Source organism: Patella vulgata, chromosome 5 (assembly GCF_932274485.2).
Source record: "Patella vulgata chromosome 5, xgPatVulg1.2, whole genome shotgun sequence".
In the NCBI taxonomy this organism is placed as follows: Eukaryota; Metazoa; Mollusca; class Gastropoda; family Patellidae; genus Patella; species Patella vulgata.
The window spans coordinates 55162950-55184834 of record NC_065883.2 but is presented as its reverse complement, the minus strand read 5'-3'; the positions used below and the strand labels follow the sequence as shown (position 1 = coordinate 55184834).

Below are 21885 nucleotides of genomic sequence, written 5' to 3'. Positions count from 1 at the left end.
GTTGAAAACTTTTATTAGTTCATGGAGTGTATATACATTACCATTTATAAAGGTCTGTATGACCAATATTAAGTTACATATAGTATTTATGGAAGAGCAATAAACATGTTAATCATTTCGAAATTGTTAAATGTAGTTTCTGGGGAGTGGATAACTTTGATCTCTAGCACTTTTTATACGCCCACATGGAAATGTGGTCGTATATTGCCGTCGCCCCCGTCCGTCCGTCCATCGTCCACAATTTCTTGTGAACACTCTACAGGCTACATTTATCATCTGATTGTTTTGAAATTGATATATGTTGTTTGCATTAGTGAGATGAAGAAGCCTATTTAATTTCAATAACTTCCGTTAATTTCTTCTGGAGTAATGGCCCTTGTTTCACTTTGTTGCACCTTGTGAACGCTCTAACGACAAAAGTTATCAACCGATCTGTATGAAATTTATATGCATCATTTAAATTAGTAAAACGAAGAAGCCTATTGAATTTCAGCAATTTTCGTTAATTACATCTAGAGTTATGGCCCTTGTTTCACTTTGTTGAATCTTGTGAACGCTCTTATGACAACAGTTATCATCCGATCTGTTTGAAATTGATATGCATCATTTAAATTAGTGAAATGAAGAAGCCCATTGAATTTCAGCAATTTCCATTTATTACACTGTGAGTTATGGCCCTTGTTTCACTTTGTTGTACCTTGTGAATGCTCTAACGACAAAAATTATTATCCGATCTGTATGAAATTTATATGTATTGTTTAAATTAGTAAAAGTTTCAGCAAATTTCTGTTAATTACATCTAGAATTATGGCCCTTGTTTAACTTTGTTGAATCTTGAGAAAGCTTGAACAACAAAAGTTATCACCTAATCTGTATGAAATTCATATGCATCATTTGAATTAGTAAAATGAAGAAGCCTATTGAATGTCAGCAATTTCCGTCAATTACTTTTAGAGTTATGGCCCTTGTTTTACTTTGTTGAACCTTGTGAACGTTCGAACGACAAAAGTTATCATCCGATCTGTATGAAATTTATATGCATTATTTGAATTAGTAAAACGAAAAAGCCTGTTGAATTTCGACAATTTCTGTAGATTACTTCCAGAGTTATGGCCCTTGTTTTAGTTTTTAGAACTTTGTGAACCCTCAAACAACGAAAATTATAATGTTATCTGTATGATATTGTCTATTAAATTCCCCTAATCACCGACAAAAGAATAATTATGTGACAACCCTTGTTGACTGCTCGGACGATTTAGCTGCTGTGGGCGTATGTTTTGTTGCCTGGCAACCTATCTTTCAAAGTGATCAAGGGCCATAATTCTGGCAGTAATTATTGGAAATAGGCTTCTTCATCTTATGACCTTTAACACGTGCATAAATTTCAAGTCAATCAGATATTATACTTTAGCCTATGGAGGGTCCACAAGCAAATGTGGATGAAGGATGGACGAAGTAACAACAATATACAACAACTGGTCAAGGGCAATAACTCCAAAAGTAGTTTCGATCCTCACTTGTTTGAGACAAGGAGTAGGGTCGCCTGTCCAACCTTGTTGGTTTTCTCCGGTTTTAAATAGGATTCTTCATCTCAGTAATGTTAACAACATATATCAATTTCAAAACAATCAAATGATAAATCTAGTCCAGTGTTCACAAGAAAGTGTGGACAAACGGACCGTCGGATGGGTCCCAACCGAACGGCAATATACAACTACATTTCCATGTGGGCGTATAACAAAAATGGAGCAGCTGTAGCTCAGTTTTTTAGACACTTGCTCGCAAACCTGGAAGTCCCTGTATCGATCCAGGCGTTGGCATCTAGTCATTTGGGTGGAATGAAACAAATGAGAACCTGTGTACTCCTTGGCGTGCACATAAAAGAACCCTTGACAGTTGAAATTCAATTGCTTTCCGGGCAAAATTTTACTCGCAGCAGACTGCATGCTGGTCCACATTATTGGAGCATTAAACCCCATTTTATTAATTCTTTAACTAAAATAATAGGCATCGAATTGGGTCGTAGGACCAATGGGTATGGCTGATGTCAACCTATTATCACCATTCAAAATGAAGTATACAGTAAAAATAACACTGAAGTCATATGTTGGAATAAAATATTTATATTTTTCCAAATATCCCGCAAATGCAACATACTGAATTGTAACTATGAACAGACAATGAGAAACTTGATAACAATTATCTATATAATATTTCAATCACTCACTTATAAAGAACATGACAGAACATAGAATAAACAGATAAATTTAAAACAAACTGTCTAGATACAAACCTTTATGATAGTTCATTCACATCCACAAAAAGCTATGGTCTACACGTATTAACATATAAATAATGACTTTAAAAATAAATGCAAGTAATACAACCATGTTCTGACCTATAATAAGTACAAATACAACAGCGACTAATATGTACAATTTATTTATTTACTAATTAGAGTAGTTTTTGGCAGTATAATGTATTTATGTGATGAAAATGTTATGAAATATTACTTATTTCAGCATGTGAATTTACCATCAACAAAAGTTTGTATCTATAAAAAACCTCTCAAGAAATCAAACTGCAAAATTTCATTGGTTAAATATTCAATATGAAATTTAGTACTTTGTCTAATTATGTTTAACATCCATTATATATCTGCAAGAATATTTAGTTGACAGATTTTTTTAATACTATAAAGCCTTAAGTGTCAAGACAAAAATAATACTATATAGCCTTAGTGTCAAGATAAAAATATTTTAAATACTGCAGAGCTAAGTATATTTAGCTAAGTATATTTTGGTGGTTTTTTTTATGTAACTTGCCAAGGACTGTTTTTCTCTTTTAAATATGAACTAATTTATAATCAATCATATACAGTGCATGTCAAAAACATTCGTCAAATTTATCAAAATTTTCTGAACTGACATGGATTGATGCTTGTTTGCTGTTCCAGATATAACATACAAATAGTTATAGCTTTTTATTTTCAAATAAAAAAAGGATGTGAAATGACATACAAATATCTAATAGCACATTCAAATCATAAAGGATACATGTATAATATGAAACATAATTAGACAAAATACAAATTGTTTCAATAAACATTATTTTAAAAAACTCTCTTAAACTAATCAACTAGAATGGAAATTCCAACTTTCTAATAAAAATGATTTAACAGTAAAGAGAAACAACATAGATACAATTAGTTGGTATGTTCTCAGTGATGAGATTCTTCTTATTGGCAGTTATTGAAGCTGCTTTATTTTATTTAAAGAAGGACCCTTCTTTGTTTATTCTACAGCATATTATTATGACGTTTTTTAAAATTATACTCTTGCATGACAGTTGGTGGTGAAAAGTGTCAAAAATTACATCATTTCCAAGGTAGAGTTTCTGAAGCTTTCGAATGAAACACAATGCATTGACAACTGAATTTAGTTCATTTGAGTTCTAACAGTTAAAGTTTTAATAAGAATAAGCATCTAATATATTTTTCAAGTTATTATTATTATTATTTAGTGTAAAAACATCACACGCATACAAAATGCTACAAACAAAACTAAACACAGAATAAAAACGGCAACCAAGCCTTTGTGTACCAGCACAATATATACGTATATACACATATATATTTCTCAACTAATTAATTAACCAAACAAAATTACAAATAATCATAATAATTACATCTGCCACCAATTAATCAAATGAACATTCAATAATTGTTAATGAGCTAATCAACAAACTATGGAAGTTGCAAGATTTCTCAGAATCCTGTCACTTTAAAAAGAGTAATAATAATAATAATATATATAAATTACCATACATGATACATAATTATTATCAAAGAAGTAAAATGATAAAAATAATTTTAAAAGGCAACTGAAAATAAGTGAAACCCCCACATAAAGCACATGGTCAAAGAGATATTAATTATTCAATTAATTAATTAAAGCTATAAAGTTTTTACTAGCATATTATAAACTACCATTTTTTTTGTATCAAAAAGGTGAATGATAAAATGAAATGAATGAAATTTATTTTTTTTTTGTATTGATGGTGGAAAGATAATGTACTTTTAGTGAAAGAAAAGATTCTTAAGGTTATTGTTTCATGATCAAACAGATACTGAAAATGTGACCATGAATCAGATATGTCCAAATAGTAAACTTAACATCCTATAGTACTAGTAGTATTATTTGACATTCTAGTTTTGAATTCGCAAAAAATAGTAAGCCTTTTAAAATTTTTTCAGACTTCCTTGTACAATTATTTAAATGGTATTTAGTAATTGAACTGGAAATACACAGTTCACAATTCTATGGAATATAATTACTGTTTATTACTGTACGAGGTTTTAATTACTAGTTCAACCGTTGCTCATTAATAAACAGTAGTTATATTTCATAGATTGTAAACTGTGTGTTTCTGTGTTACTGTGTTTTTGATAGATTTTTGATAGATACAGTGTAACCTCTTATAAGGTTACCACATATGAATGGATCAGGAAGTAACACTTTTTTGATTCGACAATTATTTATGCTTATATTTGTTGGGACAAGTAATTTTCAATACAATAATAAACTGAAAATAAATAACATACATATAGGAGATTGACATTAACTGATTGTCACTGTACCTGCAGTAACTAGCTATAAAGTAATATACATTGTGTTGTTTTAGGCCACTAGAAATAATGTCTACTTGGAATGCAAGAGAGATGAGTGGGATGAAGGGAAGGATGACAATTAATCATGTACATGTTTATTATTCAATTATTTACAAATCAATATTAAAAGATTTTGTATATATTATCCTTTTTTTAGCAGCACTTTGTATAGATCTCTTTTGTTGAAGACTTAAATTTAAAAATAATTTTCCTCATGCACATTTTAAAAATAAATGTCCACTGATACACAACAATTATACATGTATATTTCAACAATTAGGCATTATGCTTTTAATTTTACACTTTCATTATAAGAAACATATTCATAGATTATGTCGGGTATATTTAATGATAGATGTTAAATCGCCATACTTTGCAAGATTTTTAGACAGAGTATTTTCAAATCATGACAAGTATTTCAAATCATGATGTAAATTAGGAAATCACAATGTAAATTAGGAAATCACAATGTAAATTAGGAAATCATGATGTAAATTTTTGAACTGCAATTCTAATATATAAGTTGTGATCTATAACTTTTATCAGGTAACATGAAAAATATTTCATGCACAATTTGTATGACTGGATGACAATAATTTCAGATTAGATAAACGTATCCTCAACTTTAAATTTAAAATTAAAGTTAACTTGGACAGTGTCAAAAATCAAATTAAGAACCACGAAAAAAAGGCTCCTGCTTTGTCGTACATCCTAAAGACATTGTTCAAAATATTTATCAGTCAATTTACAAAGATAATACAGATTAGCATTATTAACTGACATGCTGTAAATTACACTTCATGTCTACAGCTATGACAATTTCATAAACAATATGGACGGAAATATTTACACAAATTTAACCCGAGGTCATTTACCTAAAAACTTTCAACAGGCTGTATGGAATTCTTCACTCAAACTAATATAAAATAATAACAAATAGAATTCTTAAACATTATCTTATCTTTATAACCTGTTGTTAATAGATAAAATATGAATTGAAATAGACGTGCATCGGCAGTCTGCACATTGAGCCAAGAACACCAAAATGGTGTTGTTTTCAATAAAAGATGTAGAAGTAAGCATAAATATCAATAATTCTTATTTAATATAATTTCTTAATCAATAGTCTCAATTATTTAAAGACTACTGAAGGTTGATTTCAAGAATTTTTCTTTTAATTTATGGCAAGGGGGGATAACTGATTTTTTTATTTCCTTCCCCACATCATTTCTTCAACACACTTTAATTGATTTCTTCATTTAAAATTTTCTATCTCGAGCAAAGTTAATAACATGAGCAGTCAAATGGTGAAAATGATGATGAAGAGGATGATAATGTAAATATTACAATGTATGTAGATACATCGGTACATATATAGAAGTTATAGATATACTGGAGTACATTCATTAAACCTTCCCAAAAAAAAATTCTACATACTGATCAATATTTAACATTGTTGATTTATCTAGGTGCAAAACGTGATTTTGTTTTTATAAAAAAATCTTATAATAAGAGATGTATTACTCTGCTGAGGAAAAGTTAGCACAGAGCAAAAACATTCCAAAACGCTAAAGGCATTGGCAGAAATTAGCCGCACTTAAATATATACAAATATATACAAAACAATTTGGCCAAAATATGTCTCTCTTCAAAAAATAAGCAAACATCTCGTAGGTTAAAAATACAGAACTTCTCATTGTTAACCATAAATAAATCGGCACAGATTAAATATCTCTCTAATATAAATCGGAATAATACCTACATCTCTGTCTAATATATAAAAGCAACAAGTCATCTGATACACACAAAAACAAAATGAACGACCATTGACTGTAATTCCACATTCTCTTTCATCTGATCTCGAAAGATGTTAGTTAACAAAATAAAAAGGGTCAGATTATGCTGAGAAACAGAAATCATTTCACTAATCCTTGTTTACAAATCCCAGTACGTCTGGCTATCGTAGTCACAAGTCATAACTACAACTCTAAAACAATCTTGGTGATTTGTTCATTAAACGCAAGAAAAATATCCGAAACTATAACATTCCCAGTGTGTCTCTTTCTGAAATTTGCACCCTGGAACATGCAAACGATTGATTAATCAATTATGCATAATTAACACAATCTTCTCTGTGTACCAATCAGAATAATATTAATCTCATCTGTAAATTTTACACAAATCCCAAAAACAATAAACACTTCCATTTGTTCAATTTACGACATATTATATATCTATATAATATATTTTGGTTAACACCAACTAAAAATCTTACCAGTGAAATTTCTCTACCAAAAAAGTGTAAATACAATTAGTAAGTCTAATAAATCAAGTAATTGATTCTAAATATAAATTTTCAAATTTCATTATATGTACAAAGAGAGAACATAATACAGGATAAATCAAGGCACTATTCATTAACATTACATATCAAAAATCACACACTGATGAATTAACTATAATCATCTATTCACTTTTTGAAAAGTTTTGTTGAAGACTGGAGTGTATGTAATCTCTAACTATTACAAGACAGAGATAACAAAATAATATGTCGTCTTCTATAATGACTATACGAATTAGGCAGGTTAACACAATACAATATCTATATACAACTAAAAACAACCTGCGATTAGTATCACTACTTACATATCTGTAGACAGTATAATGTCACATACCTCAAAATATTAGTCAATTTTGTCTCAAGATATTTTATGAAAATAACTAATTATGCATTGAAATTTTCAGCAGCTTTAAAGTGGACACTCACTGTCCTATAACTATTCACATCTTTAAAATATTTTGTTGGGTTTTTTTTTTTTGTTCTTGATACAAGAAAACACAAATCTATATGTACATGTCTGTTAAACACTATTATTACAATCTTGACATCTCTTCCATCCATTGTAATAATATCATGGTATGTCTGTGTTTTAACAGTGATATCATTTTCCTCTTGGTTTTTATACACTTGTACCAGTATCTATTTATACATAAATTGATTTACTTTCTAAAAAGTTGAACTTTTATCTGCGCCATCTGAAATATTGAAAATATCATATTGATAAAATACCTTTATATAGCATCAAAGGTTTAAGATACAGATACAGACTCAAACCCAAGTACAATAATGAGAAAGTTTAACCTTTGTATTCCAGGGTACTGACAAATATAGATGGCACAAAGGGGAGGGCAAAATAAGTGCTATTTTTTCCCTGGTGGGAGGGGATTTTTCTCTATACTACTGTCATGTGTCCAATGAATGGTAGTCAATATAAATCTTACCTAGACTACCCAGTGCATGTTCTGTCATACTGATACACAGTGAATCTAAACTAGCATTTATTTCTGTATCATTAGATGCCATATCACCAGCTGTAATAAAACAAATATCAACTTTTATCTTTAATATATTCTGTACGGAAGTATGTAGGACTGTGTGTAATGAAGGTAAAATGTTAAAACTAAATATATACAAGTTTAATGAACAACCTGAACAGTATCTTTTTGGACCAGGAACTGATCCCCAATCGCTACTCACGCTGCAGTTGTTGCTCTAGCAATTCAAGTATAGTTGACACAAACCTTTGTATGCTTGTTCCTTTGACAATTGCGCATCAATTGACAGACTTTGATTTTTGATATGAGGTCACAATTGGTAGATGGTGGCCAAGATGTCATGCTTGGTTGTTTTACCCGAAATTTTGAGATATTTTTAAGTTTGAATTTCCATTTTATATACAGGTCGGGTGTGACAACAACTAACCCAGTGTGTCCACATTAAATCTGGGTGCATGTATATAATGTTTGCAATAATAAATAAGATCAGACATTTTGAAAATATGAGTTCTATAAATATTTACCTGTAAGTGAAACTGATAAAACCTGACCTCGCACAGGTGCTGAATGAGTTCTTGTTACTTGTTGTTTCATCTGCTGTTATAAACAAACATAAAAAAATATCATAATATATACATATGTAAATTTTATTATTTTTTCTTCAAGTCAATTCTGTAAATAAACAAGCCAACAGTGAGGCTGATGTCCCCCGTCTCTATCTCAAAATAAATAGATGACATTCATTAATTTAAATACTTGCACATATACCTTTTTTATATAGCAATCAAATTACGTATCACTCTGCTTTGCCTAAAGCTCATCATCAGACTTAGTCAAAGTACTGTTGCAATGACACTACACGCCAACTTTTACCACTCGTCCTCAATTAGAATCAAACTTATCGTGTTCCAAAGTCTTGACGCAAAATTTTGCTATCTCTGCTTAGCCTAAGAAAATGCTCATCATCATTCTTAGTCAAGGCATTCAAATAATGGACATCACACTAAGTTTGAACATTCTAGCTCAATTAGAAGCATTGTTATTGTGTTCCAAAATCAGATGGACAGATGTACGAACCCATTTTAATAGAACCTGCTTTCTTTAAAGTCGGGGGACAATTTTTTCCTAGCCAAAAAGACTTTTTGGTAACAACAAAATTCTATCTAACCCTACACAAAACTTTATCTAACAAAGATATTCTGATAAATTTTTTCTAGTTCTTATAATTGTCAGTTATTTAACTGACAATAATGGGATCCAAAATTTACTTGATATGCTTTTGTCTTGAAATGAAATTGTATGAAACTCACCTCCATAACACCAGGTTTCATAAAACTGGGATTAGCTGAACTAATACGTGATAACGGTGTATGATTGTTACTAGTTGTACCACCTTGTATAGAACGACGTGATGATGTATTCCATGGTTGACCATATCTAAACTGATTAGATGGTGGTTTACATCCAGATCTAGAATATAATATTATAAATAAATTATAGGCAACTTTATTTTATATATTGTGACATCATAAAACTATTCTTCTGCAAACCATTCCACTGGTAAAAGCATTCAAAATTTACTTCAAATTATTGCATTAATTCCTTACAGGCAAATTTTTGTATTTTGATTACCTAAGATCGACAAGACATTATCATTTTTAATGAACACAGACAATTAGTGATGACAACCCTGAATTAATAATAGAAACTGCACGTAATGTAAACTTCAAACCAAACTAAACATACAAGTAACGGATGTGACACAATTTATGGACATGTTGAAGAATGGTCTTTGATTATAGTCTGTTTTTACTGTGTATTTTCAGGTTAAATTCTTTGAAATACCTAATTTTATGGTTTGTAAACTGACTGACAGGTAAATTCTCCAGCCCGTCAATTTTAGTCACAATTGACAAATTCCAAGATAATTTGTATTGTTACTAATTATAAAGATATGGTGCAACCATACTCGTGGATTTCTATTAACTGTCAGTCCTCTAGAGAATCCACAAGCTAAAAATGTGATTTTGCGTACAATCTGGGTCCATAATCTAGGAAGTTATGGTGTTACATGTGCAAATGTCCAAAGGAACTGAGATCTTTAAGATATAAACATATATTTTAAGTTTCATCAAAATCGGACAAAAATTGCGATCTCTAGCATGTCCACAACCATGGCAGTTATCAGGGAGCATAATCCAGGAAGTTACAGTCCGTTATGTGCAAATATCGAAAGGAACCAAGATCATTGGGATATAAACACATGTTTTAAGTTTCATCAAAATCGGATAAAAATTGTGACCTCTAGATTGTCCACAAGCTAAAAACATGATTTTTCGTACCATCTGGGGCCATAATCCATGAAGTGACGATCCAATACATGAGAATATCGAAAGGAATTGAAATATTTGGGAGATAAAACTATATTTCAAGTTTTGTTAAAATCAGATAAACATTGTGACCTGTAGAGGGTCCACAAACAAACTGTGGACGGACAGGGGCAACGACAATATACGTTTACATAAAAATGTGGCCTTATAATATTAGATTAAATAACCATATAGACTTTAATAAAACTTTCAAATCTCTTCTCAACAATATCAAAATGAATATGCATTCACAAACAAAACAATAAAAGTCTATGAAGATCTTAAAATAGAAGTATAAATTTACAAATAAAATTGGCAATGAAACGGATGAAAGAAAGAAAAATAACTATAAAACCATACAACAAATCAAACTTTCAACATAAATTTTCTTAAATCACCTGTAGGCAGCAAAACTACAAGCAATGGCTGCCTGTTTATAATTAGCATCTCTGGCTTGCTGAACACTTTTAGGTGTTATTCTTGTAAACTGGCTGTTGTTATTAGGCCTAACACAAGGCAGAAAATTATTAGTTGAAGACCACAGAGAGGAGATTTATAAGTGTGTGTCAGTGATGGGATTTTGCCGTATATTCTGGACTTGTCCGAATCTTTTTTCCAAACGCCCAAAATTGTCCAACCGGGAATATGCCCAATCGGACATCAAGACATGGTGAATAATATTCAAAATTCTGAAAGTAATAATTTACTGATTGTGTAACTACCACTCATCCCGATTATCGTCGATAATACACTGGATTGATTAGGTAATTAAGTGATCAACGTATTTATCGTTTTATACCGTCTATAAATAACCTACCTTGATTAACTACTTAATCTGCCTTGATTGACCGACTTAATCCTTTGTCGGACAGTTCATCAATCTAGTCGTAAACAGAAGTCATTGTTTCCCCTTTGTCGGAATATTCATCAATCCAATAACTGTGATTATAATTTTAATCCTCGCGTTACCTCGTGGTTTCTGCATTGTCGGACATATATTTAATCGAATTGATGTGAGCCGACAATATGTATAAACTATAGATGTCACATATTGTAATAGACATCAATAGACAGTCATTATAACTTTCAATATGCTTCGATTCAATATACATTGTATCCGATAACTTGTCTGTGATATTCCTTCGGTGGAAGCCAAAGTTAAATAAAGCTATTTCACACACACGCATGGTTCTAGTAAAGTAACTCAAAATGAAAGTAGTCATCTCGCGCGAGACACGTGAAATTAAGAGATTTAAACGTGCCGAATCTAATACGTGGGGTTTATGTTTTTAAAAAAATAAATAAACACGCCAAGAAATGTTGACGACTATGTCAATTGGAATAAGGTTAGTTAATTGTTTTAGTAAAGTAACTCAAAATGAAAGTAGTCATCTCGCGAGACACGTGAAATTAAGAGATTTAAACGTGCCGAATCAAATACGCCTGATGTGAGAGAAAAGATTCTATTTTGATGGCATATTGTCGGATTTATGATCATATTTTGAGTGGGGTTTATGTTTTTAAATAAATAAATAAACACGCTAAGAAATGTTGACGACTATGTCGATTGGAATAAGGTTAGTTAATTGTTTTAGACGATAGCGCGTGCTAGAGTCGAATGCGATTATTTAGCTGCAGTTGGTGTCCCTCGCTCGTTTTTGAGCGACGTTTACTACGAAATAAATGCTGGTCTTTGCTGAAAAATGTATCGAAATATGACCCGAAAAATACGGTAATTTGGGGGGAATTTGAAACAGGTACCGATCGACAGTAGTCGTCACACTTTCATTCTATGGTATTACGATGTCATGTAATTTTGTAAGAATATTATTGACATAAATTTTAATACCGTACGGGAATTAAGCATGAAAAATAACGAGGTGAAGATATTTTTTTATTACGTATAAATTTGAATATTTTGTTGACACATGATTCTTAATTGTGGTTTGAAAACGTCTGCTTAAATAACGATAAGAGTTATGCCCCTTTTTTTCGGGAAAAAATGTCCGACAAGAAAAATTTTGAAATCCCATCACTGGTGTGTGTGTATGTAATATTGATTAAAACTAACAGGAATTAAATTTTACATTTTTGAATTCAGTGACCTTTGTGAAAAACAAAAACACCCCCAAGACAAATTCAATGCATGAACAGTAAAAGGAGTTATGATCTTTAGATTTATAAATAGAAACTCAGTATTAGGATGGTATGATAGCAGAGCCTTGCTTTATTTTATTGATCTTGTAAAATTAAAGAGTTGTATCTATGACAACCTATCTATGTAGTTATATTATCCTACCTTCTCCATGCCTGATCATTATTAGGAGGATATGGTGGATTATATACTTTCTTACATGACCATTTCCATGACAACAGTAAACTTTTATGACGTTGTGTAAATGCCTGAATAAAAAATGAAATACAATGTTAAAGATTCTCCTAAAATAACAGAACTTACAAAGATGTTTCATTAAAAACAGGAGTTGAAAAATGGGAATCAATGGTCATTTCGGGAAAAACATCTTATTTTAATAATCATATCATACCAAACCATGCTGCCGTGTAAAGCGTAATTAATATAACATATTGAAAAATAAATGCATTATAGTTTTCTAAAGTTGTTGTCACAAACAACAAGCTAAATATTACTGTAATCCACTCATTAACATTATATGTTTTCAAGGTTTTATAGGCCAATACTAGCTTCTGTCGATAGTGCATGTGATAATTGTAATCACTTTATAAATAGTCATTTGAATATGAGGATGAACATTCACTGATCCCTTGGCAGTTGGAATTTGATATACGAGTAGGCCATAGAGACGCTGCCCAGCACAATGTTCCTCGTAGCCACTGCATGGCATATGCCCATCTTCATGAATTAGCTGTGCCGAGTTCCCTAATAATATGACTATAAGAGAGATTTAATATAAAACAATTTCCATCAAAATTACTGTCAACATTTTATAATCCCACATTTCTAAACAGATAATAACTACCACTTACTGTATGTCTAAGACATTTATTGATGATGTTAATATACCATTGAAAACCATAATAATAAGGTTTGGGACTTATCAATAGAGCTGTACATACTGAAATGTCAATTAAAACAGTATATTATTTTCCAAGGGGTTTTTGTTTATAAACATTATCGTAATACAATCATGTGTAGCGTTATTAATCAGACATTTGAGTGATACTGACCTTGACTTACACAAAAACATATCTGATATAAAAAGACAACTAAAGGTTGACCTATAATATTTTTAATTTATTGAATATAAGTGACCTGTCACTTCAACTCTGTAACTATCGGTATATTTACCATCTATAAGATGGTATTAAAGAAGGCATGGTATTGTATATATTAGGTGACTTATGACTGACATTAGTAATCCTTCATGTCTCAATCAAAACTCAAGAAAATGTTTAAACAATAAAGTTGACTCACTATTTGATAACATGACAGGTTTCCCTATTTTATGAAGCAGTTTTACTTACTTTTCCCCATAACTCTAGTAAATTGACTAGGTATATCACCATCTGGTATATCAGCAGATATACCTTTATTATCTACAGTAGCAGGTGATTCAGTCTCCTTAGCTTCATAAGGTATGATAGGTGTTACAATAATAGATTCCATCTCTCCTAATATAGTCATCAGTGGTTTATCATTACTTATATCCTAAAATTATAGCATTTACTTAGATAAATTACTGTAATTAATGCCTAACATAGTCATTACTTATATCCTAAAATTATAACATTTATTTCCAAGATAAAATCACTGTTATTAACGCGCTAAATTGATTTTTAAAACATAAAACAAGACAATGTATCTTTTCTTGTTCATATCATTAAAGATACATTATGTAAGATTTAGATAAAGAACTAGCCATTCTTGCTATAATAGATGATGTAAAATGAATAATTTGAAAATTTCATTCAAATTACTCTATTGCAAGCGAAGATATTAGCCTTTGAAGGTTTGACAGACGTGTGCAATAATTTCAACCAGCGTACTGGTTGATCGAAGCTACGTCTCGGTCCTCCATATTTGATTAAATCAAAGTATCCCTGAACCATTCTAATCCATTTAATATCAAAGAAATTTGATGCCATTGAGAGTTGATTAACGCCTGGATCAGTTAATTAATGTCTAATTAATACTTTAGAAAACATTTCAGGCCTAAAGAAAGACCTGCAATATTCAGATTTAGCTCTTGCATAATGCATGTTTAATGCACTTTATCATATTCAGACGTATTTCACAAGGAACTTTGTCTCTTCTCTAATGTTTCTTGAAATAAAGGCTTTCTATATTTCTCTGACCGGCAATAAAATTAAAGTGTTAATATGCGAAACAAAAAGGAATCTAATATATTGATGATTATTACAGTCTCCCGATTTTGTAACAAAGGGACATAACTCTGGAAGTGAGTATTGAAAATTAATAGGATCGTTTATGTCTTCAAGAAATCTGATTTTTATCATGTTCACAAGCTTTTCTGGAAAGATAATACATCTCTGAAACAGAAGTCCTGTAAGTCAGCAAGTAATTCAAAAAGATTTTTAACAAACCTTCTCAAGTTGAATTAAGTTTTTTTGCCGGTCTTTTAACTTGGCAATACTCTGTATTATTTTATGTCTGGCACCGGTAGTAACATTCTGTAATAATAAATACCTATATAAAATACAGCTACTTCATACAGTATAATGACTTACTTCCCATTATATATTCTTAAATTTCTAATTATCCAATAAGTGAACTAGGCAAGGGTCTTGGTCAGCCTGCAAAATTTTTTAACCCATGAGATGAAAGAGCTCTTACAGAAAAGTATATCCTCTTAAAGTACAGATGCGCCATTTGCATTTTTTCTAAAATATCAAATCTCTCACCGTTCAATCAATACACACTAAATATGTACTCAGATTGATTATTTAACATTTGATCAAGAAAACAAAATAAAAGTACCAATGCTAGATAATCTCCTGACTTGGATTCAATCGGCTTTCAACTAGGCCCATCAGCTTTCTCCACTACTGATAAAAGATGCCGTCTTATGCTCAAGCAGCATTGATCGATAAAATTTCAATTTCACATATCTTTGCAAATATTGAATGGAATTGAACCATTCGAGGACTGATATACCTATTAGAGCTTCATCTTTCACAATATTGTAGTTTGAAAGTGATTTCTATTGTTTAAAATGGAGCATCTGGGCATTAACCACTTCAATGAATAGCACTGTCTCACCTGCTCTTCTAGATATTCTTCTGTCAGTTCAAACATTTGATTATAATCTATTTGTTTAAATATATTGGCATATTTATGTAATCTTAATTCTTTCAACCAGGCCGGTACATCTGTAAATAAATTAAACAATATAGAAACAGTAGTCCTGGCCATCTCCTGAAAGACTGATTAGTCTGTGATTTACTTTACATTCAATTTGAATGCTATAAGCTTACATGAATACATGGCAAAGTTAGCTATATGTTGGCGAGAAGCATAATTACAATTACAAATTAATAAGACTTTAGAATGACAATATTGCTAGCACTGTTCCTAGTAAAGTACTGGGTCCAAAAAAAGTTGGACCAATTAAAAAAAAAACATAATAAATCCACACAACTCTACTATGGGCCCAGTCATGATCTAATCAGTCAGTACCAGTAAGTACTGTTCTTTAATATTTCAAAACCTGAACAGTGATTTTATCATTTCTGATGTACATTTTTTTCCTGTCAATATTTACTCTGTCAGTATCTGCACTTGAGATAACTCTATTTAAGGGAGATAAATCACTTTTAGAATACCATGGACTTTATATTATAAGGTCCATGAGAATACTATTATAGATCCAATTACCAGTAGTGATAACACAATTCATCATGGTCTATTTATATTCCTTTGTCACCCAATAATACATTCTACAGTAGATATCGCTTGTGTGATATATTTCATAATCTCCTAAGGAGATATCGCTTTACATGAATTTGATTGGTCAGTTGAAAAGGAACTACTTTTTTTTATTTTCAAAGAACAGTTCATTTCTTATTAAAAGTAACTTTTTTTTTTATTAAAAATTAACTATTGTTATTCAATTGACCTTGATGGAAACACTGGGTCAATATAAAGGATGTATCATTACGCCATAATGTTCAGTAAAAGTGAAATCTACAGTAAAGAATTATATTTATCTATTTGTACATGTAAGAAGGGATTGGGTGATAAATAAAATCGTTTTTTGTTACTTTATCAACTTGTGTTGAAATTTTTTGATATAAAAAAAAACTGGTAGGAGATATTCCTTTCAAAATAGTTGTTTCATAACAATGATGACCATTCAATTAAGTTCATCTTTTAAAGATCTTTGATCTTTCCAGACATTGATGTCGGTCAGCACAACATGATAGTATGACTAATAACACATTACTGAACAGTGTAAACATAAGATTCAGCTAAATATATCATCCATAGGACTTTAATAAGTGATGCATGAGCTGACACATAAAAGACATGATAAATAAGCTAATTTTCACTGACTGAGTGCAATAATATTTGAAGAGTTCAGTGAAGCAAAAAAATGAAATATGTGTATGAAAAAAAAAACATCACATAATAAAGATGTGATGGGGTCATAAGTAAGTGATGCATGAGCTGACACATAAAAGACATGATAAATAAGCTAATTTTCACTGACTGAGTGCAATAATATTTGAAGAGTTCAGTGAAGCAAAAAAATGAAATATGTGTATGAAAAAAAAACCATCACATAATAAAGATGTGATGTGGTCATAAGTAGCTATAGGTAATTGGTCATGTACATGTATTTTGATACAAATACTGGTATAATTATTCCTTAAGTACACATGAGAAAGCCTAGCAGAGCATGGAAATACACCTATACAGCAGCTGTCTCAAAATAGATATTGCCACAGACAGCAACTTATTTGAGAGAAAAAATTGGATGTAGACCGAATTTGATATGGATCATGCTTTCAAGAAATCATGTTTACATTCACAAGTTTTCCCAGACACATAATATACCTCTAGAGCAGAAGTCCTAGAAGAATGCTGATAAAAAACATGGTTTATCCTTTGTGATCTGAATGATTCACATCAAATTTGAATATCAATAAGAGTTCATCTTCTCGCATTCCTAATGCTTCATGGTTTCACATCTATGAAAAACTGTACCCTTTAGCACATCCACAAGGTTTCCTGAAATCGGGGCACAAGTGCGGCACAGAAGGTTGCATACTGCTAAAAATTGATAGGATTCGTACTCTAGTAATGACCCCAATCATCAGCACCAAATTTGACCCCAAAAAATGTTAAAAACTGTTGCAAACTATGAACAGACGGCTGCACATCAGAGTTCGTCCTCTTCCAACCAAATTTTAAAAATATCTGTTAACCAGCGGCTGACAGGCAGGATACGCCCACATTTTGCAAGAGACGGATAGAGAACAAGCTAAAAACAAACACAGGGGCCATAATCCAGAAAGTTATGGTCTGAAATGCGCAAATATCAAAAAGGACTGAGATTTTTGGAATATAAAGATATGTTTTAAGTTTCATCAAAATCATAAAAAAAATTGTGACCTCTAGAGGGTCCATAACCTTTGTATAACATACTTATACACAATTTGTGTACAAAGAGCTGCCATTTTGTCGAATATCGACAGGAACCAAGATCTTTGGGTTATAACCAACCATGCATTTCAAGTTTCATCAAAATCGGATCAAAATTGTGACCTTTAGCAGGTCCACAACCTTGATATACCAGATGTTCAAACTATTTACGTACACAAGGGGCGGCCATTTTGTCTGACAGTTTTGGTCTGATTTTCACAAAATTCGAACTCAACCATCATTAGGGCGTAACGGTGATATACTAAAACGTTTTTTTAAATCGAATAAAAATTGTGACATCTAGAGGGACCACAAGCTAAAAACGCTATGATTTTTCATAAAATCAAGGGCCATATTTCAGGAAACAAGATATTTGTGTTATAAACATGCATTTCAAGTTTCATCAAAATCGGATCAAAATTGGAAACTCTAGAGTGTCCACAAGCTAAAAACGTGATTTTTCGTACAATCAGGGGACATAATCCATGAAGTTATGGTCCAATACATGCGAATACCAAAAGGAACCGAGATCTTCGGGAGATAGACCTATCTATATTTCAAGTTTCGTCAAAATAAGATAAGAATTGTGATCTGTAGAGTGTCCACAAACAAATTGTGGACAGACGGACAGGGGCGACGACAATATACGTCCACATGAAAATGTGGGCGTATAAAAACTGTAGCCTATATCGCATTCACAAGGTTTTTGGAATAGGGGCATAATTTGCATATTTCTTTACTCTTATTGAAGTGTTTTCATAAGTGCCTTACATCACCAATCTTTTTTAGAGGACAAAAATGCCCCAGTGTAGCCTACAGACATGTTCATATCCAGACATTTATATGTGCATGCGACTAGAATACAGTTTTTTTTTTTAAAGAATTCCACATAAATTTAACAGGTAATATTCCTTAAACATACATATTTTTAAACAATCGATAATTGTAACAAAAAAATCATAATTATCATTTTGTGACATAAAATCCTTTGTTTTAATTACTGGTATAAACTGTATACATTAAGGGTTCTCACTCTTTTTGTATTGTTTGATATTAATATATTCTAATATATTCACAAATATTTTTGAAAATGATTGGATGATAAAACTTATTGATAGGTATTTGTTATTAAATATAATAATTTAGCACTGATATATACTGATAAAAATTATATACTGATGTAGATAATAGATTTATAAAAATTGAAGCCTCCAGTCATGAACAAGACAACAATCACGATATAAATATATCTTTGAAATGATCTAAAATGATTTAAAACGAAACGGCTATTTTATCGGGAATGGTCTCCAAAGAATCTGACATGACGTCGGCTGTCGGATGCTGGGTCGCCATATTGAACCGTTGATGTGGTCAAACTTGTGGGACATAGTAACAGTATCTAAGGGGGCGGAGCTTATCTCCAAATCTCGGAACCATGAATTGAGGGCACTGGACCGACGAACGGATCAATGACAATATACGACCACATTTTTATTATTAATAAGCATTTTACAAATGTGAAAGTGTTTTCAGGTTTTTTGCATGAGACTCAAATCTTTTGACAGCGCAAGGGTTTCCTTCAAAGTCTGGTGGAGTGCTACGGTTTTCTCCAGCCTTTTTTGGCAATGTTAGCATTACTTAATTCTAATTTTAAATATTCACTGTTTTTAAAATCACAATATATGTCTACACTCTGACAGAGGCAGAAGTATAGTAAACGACATTTTGTTATCATGATTCATTGTTCTTGTTAAAACAGTCAATCGTGCAGCATACTAGTTGTATCGAATATGATAATGCATTAAAAAAATACTTTTTTCTTTTGTTATTTATTATTTTACATTTAATATTCCAAGTGTCAGTCATAGACAAAATCAAGGAAGTTAATTTGGATTATAAATCACCTTTAGACAGACCATTTGAAAGCATGTAACTATGCTATGACTCATTGCCATTTTCAGTGTTAAACAAAACAATATTGTCATAAATAAATCTATACAGGTTATAAGGGGTACTTCAAAGGATGTATATAACATTACAAACTAGTGTTCCATTGACCCATAATTAAGGGTCTAGTTTTATGTAGCTACGTGTACATGTTTGACAACATGTATTAATATCAATGGGTTAAATTACTCGGCAATCTCCACCATTAATATTACCAACCAGCAGTTGCCAGGCAAGATACGGCCACATTTTGCAAGAGATGGATAGAGAAAAAACTTTTAAAAAAACAGAAATGATTATCCATATAATCAGGGGCCATCGAAAGGGACTGAGATACTTGGGATTTAAAGATATATTTTAAGTTTCATTAAAACTGGATAAAAATTGTGACTTCTAGAGGGTCCACAACCTTGGTATTACATACTTTTACACTATTTGCGTACAAGAAGCGATCATTTTGTCCGGCAGTTTGGGTCAGATTTTTACGAAATTCAAACTCAACCTTCATTGATGTGTAACAGTGATATATTAAAATATTTTTTAAAATAGAATACAAATTGTGACTTCTAGTGGCTCCACAAGCTAAAAATGCGAATTTTCAAACAATCAGGGCAAGGAAGTTCAGTTATCAAAAGGAACCAAGATCTTCGTGATGTAAACATAAATTTCAAGTTTCATCAAAATCGGATCGTACGAGGGGCGACCATTTTGTCTGGCAGTTTGGGTCTGATTTTCAAAAAATTCAAACATATTAGGGTGTAACAGTGATATATTCAAACGTTTTTTTTTTAAATCGGATAAAATTTGTGAACTCTAGAGCGACCACAAGCTAAAACGCAATTTTTCGTACAATCAGGGGCCATAATTCAGAAAGTTACATTCATTATGCATGATTATCGAAAGGAACCAAGATCTTTGTGATATAAACATAAATTTAAAGCTTCATCAAAATTGGATGAAAATTGTGACGTCTAGAGAGTCCACAACCTTGATATGACATACTTTTACACTATTTGCGTACAGGGGGCGGTCATTTTGTCTGGCAGTTTTGGTCCGATTTTCACGAAATTCGAACACAACCCTCATTATGGTGTAACAGTGATATATTTCAACGGTTTCCTAAATCGAATAAAAATTGTGACCTCTAGAGTGTCCACATGCTACAAACTTGATTTTTCATACAATCAGGAGCCATAATCCATGAAGTTACGATCCGATGCATGCAAATTTCGAAAGGAACTGAGATCTTTGGGAGATACACTTATATTTCAAGTTTCGATAGAATTGGATAACAAACGAACACACAGACGGACGTGGAAAATGACATTATACGTCCACATGAAATTGTGGGCGTATAAAAATTACTTTTCTCCCATTCCTTTACTAATTTCCAAAACTTAAAGATAGAAGTCTGATTGACTATAAATACCTTGATACCCACGAATAGCAAACTCCATTATTGAAGACAGAATTTATCTGGTGATAAATTTCCATGACTAAGGTTTGTTTCCTACCTTGCATTCCAGAAGTTTTCTCAGAGAAACTGTTTCTGGCCGAAGAGTTTTCATCCTCTGTGTTATTGTGGTCTGTGGGATTGGTTTCTGTAGTCTGTTCTGGACAATGGTCACTACCACTTCCAGATGATGACATGCTACTTTGTGGAGATAGTGGAGCATGATCTGGTGCCAAATGGGACTGGCGTAATAAATGTCCATTGTTTGTCTGCAGCCAATCTGAAACATTCTTTTCCATATTGGGGGCACAATTTGGAAGGCCAGGTGGTGCAATGGAGCATGTTCTCCGAAGAGAAGCATGCTGATTGTTATTATTGTTGTTTGTTGTTGAAGTGTTTCCACCTGAAAAAGTGCCACAAAAGAATGTAAATGAAAGAAATCGGGTTAAACGTCCTGCTGAAAATG

The 21885-nt window shown here is 31.7% G+C and overlaps 1 protein-coding gene across 3 annotated transcripts in view; it reads right to left on the bottom strand.

Annotated features, from left to right (window-relative positions):
* Positions 1 to 2111: 2111 nt before the first annotated feature.
* The window catches only part of LOC126822031 (protein Smaug homolog 1), a 56775-nt gene continuing 37001 nt past the window's right edge, over positions 2112 to 21885 (bottom strand). For 2 of the 3 annotated variants that reach the window (XM_050550752.2, XM_050550754.2), the window contains 10 exons: positions 21481 to 21822; positions 15635 to 15744; positions 14959 to 15045; positions 13879 to 14062; positions 13381 to 13469; positions 12674 to 12777; positions 9316 to 9475; positions 8530 to 8602; positions 7952 to 8041; positions 2112 to 7705 (listed from right to left, as the gene is read on the bottom strand). In XM_050550752.2, coding sequence (XP_050406709.1) covers positions 7677 to 7705; positions 7952 to 8041; positions 8530 to 8602; positions 9316 to 9475; positions 12674 to 12777; positions 13381 to 13469; positions 13879 to 14062; positions 14959 to 15045; positions 15635 to 15744; positions 21481 to 21822 — 1268 coding nt within the window. In that variant the 3' untranslated portion in view covers positions 2112 to 7676. The remainder of the gene's footprint in view (positions 7706 to 7951; positions 8042 to 8529; positions 8603 to 9315; positions 9476 to 12673; positions 12778 to 13380; positions 13470 to 13878; positions 14063 to 14958; positions 15046 to 15634; positions 15745 to 21480; positions 21823 to 21885) is intronic. The other variant, XM_050550753.2, reaches the window with a different exon arrangement.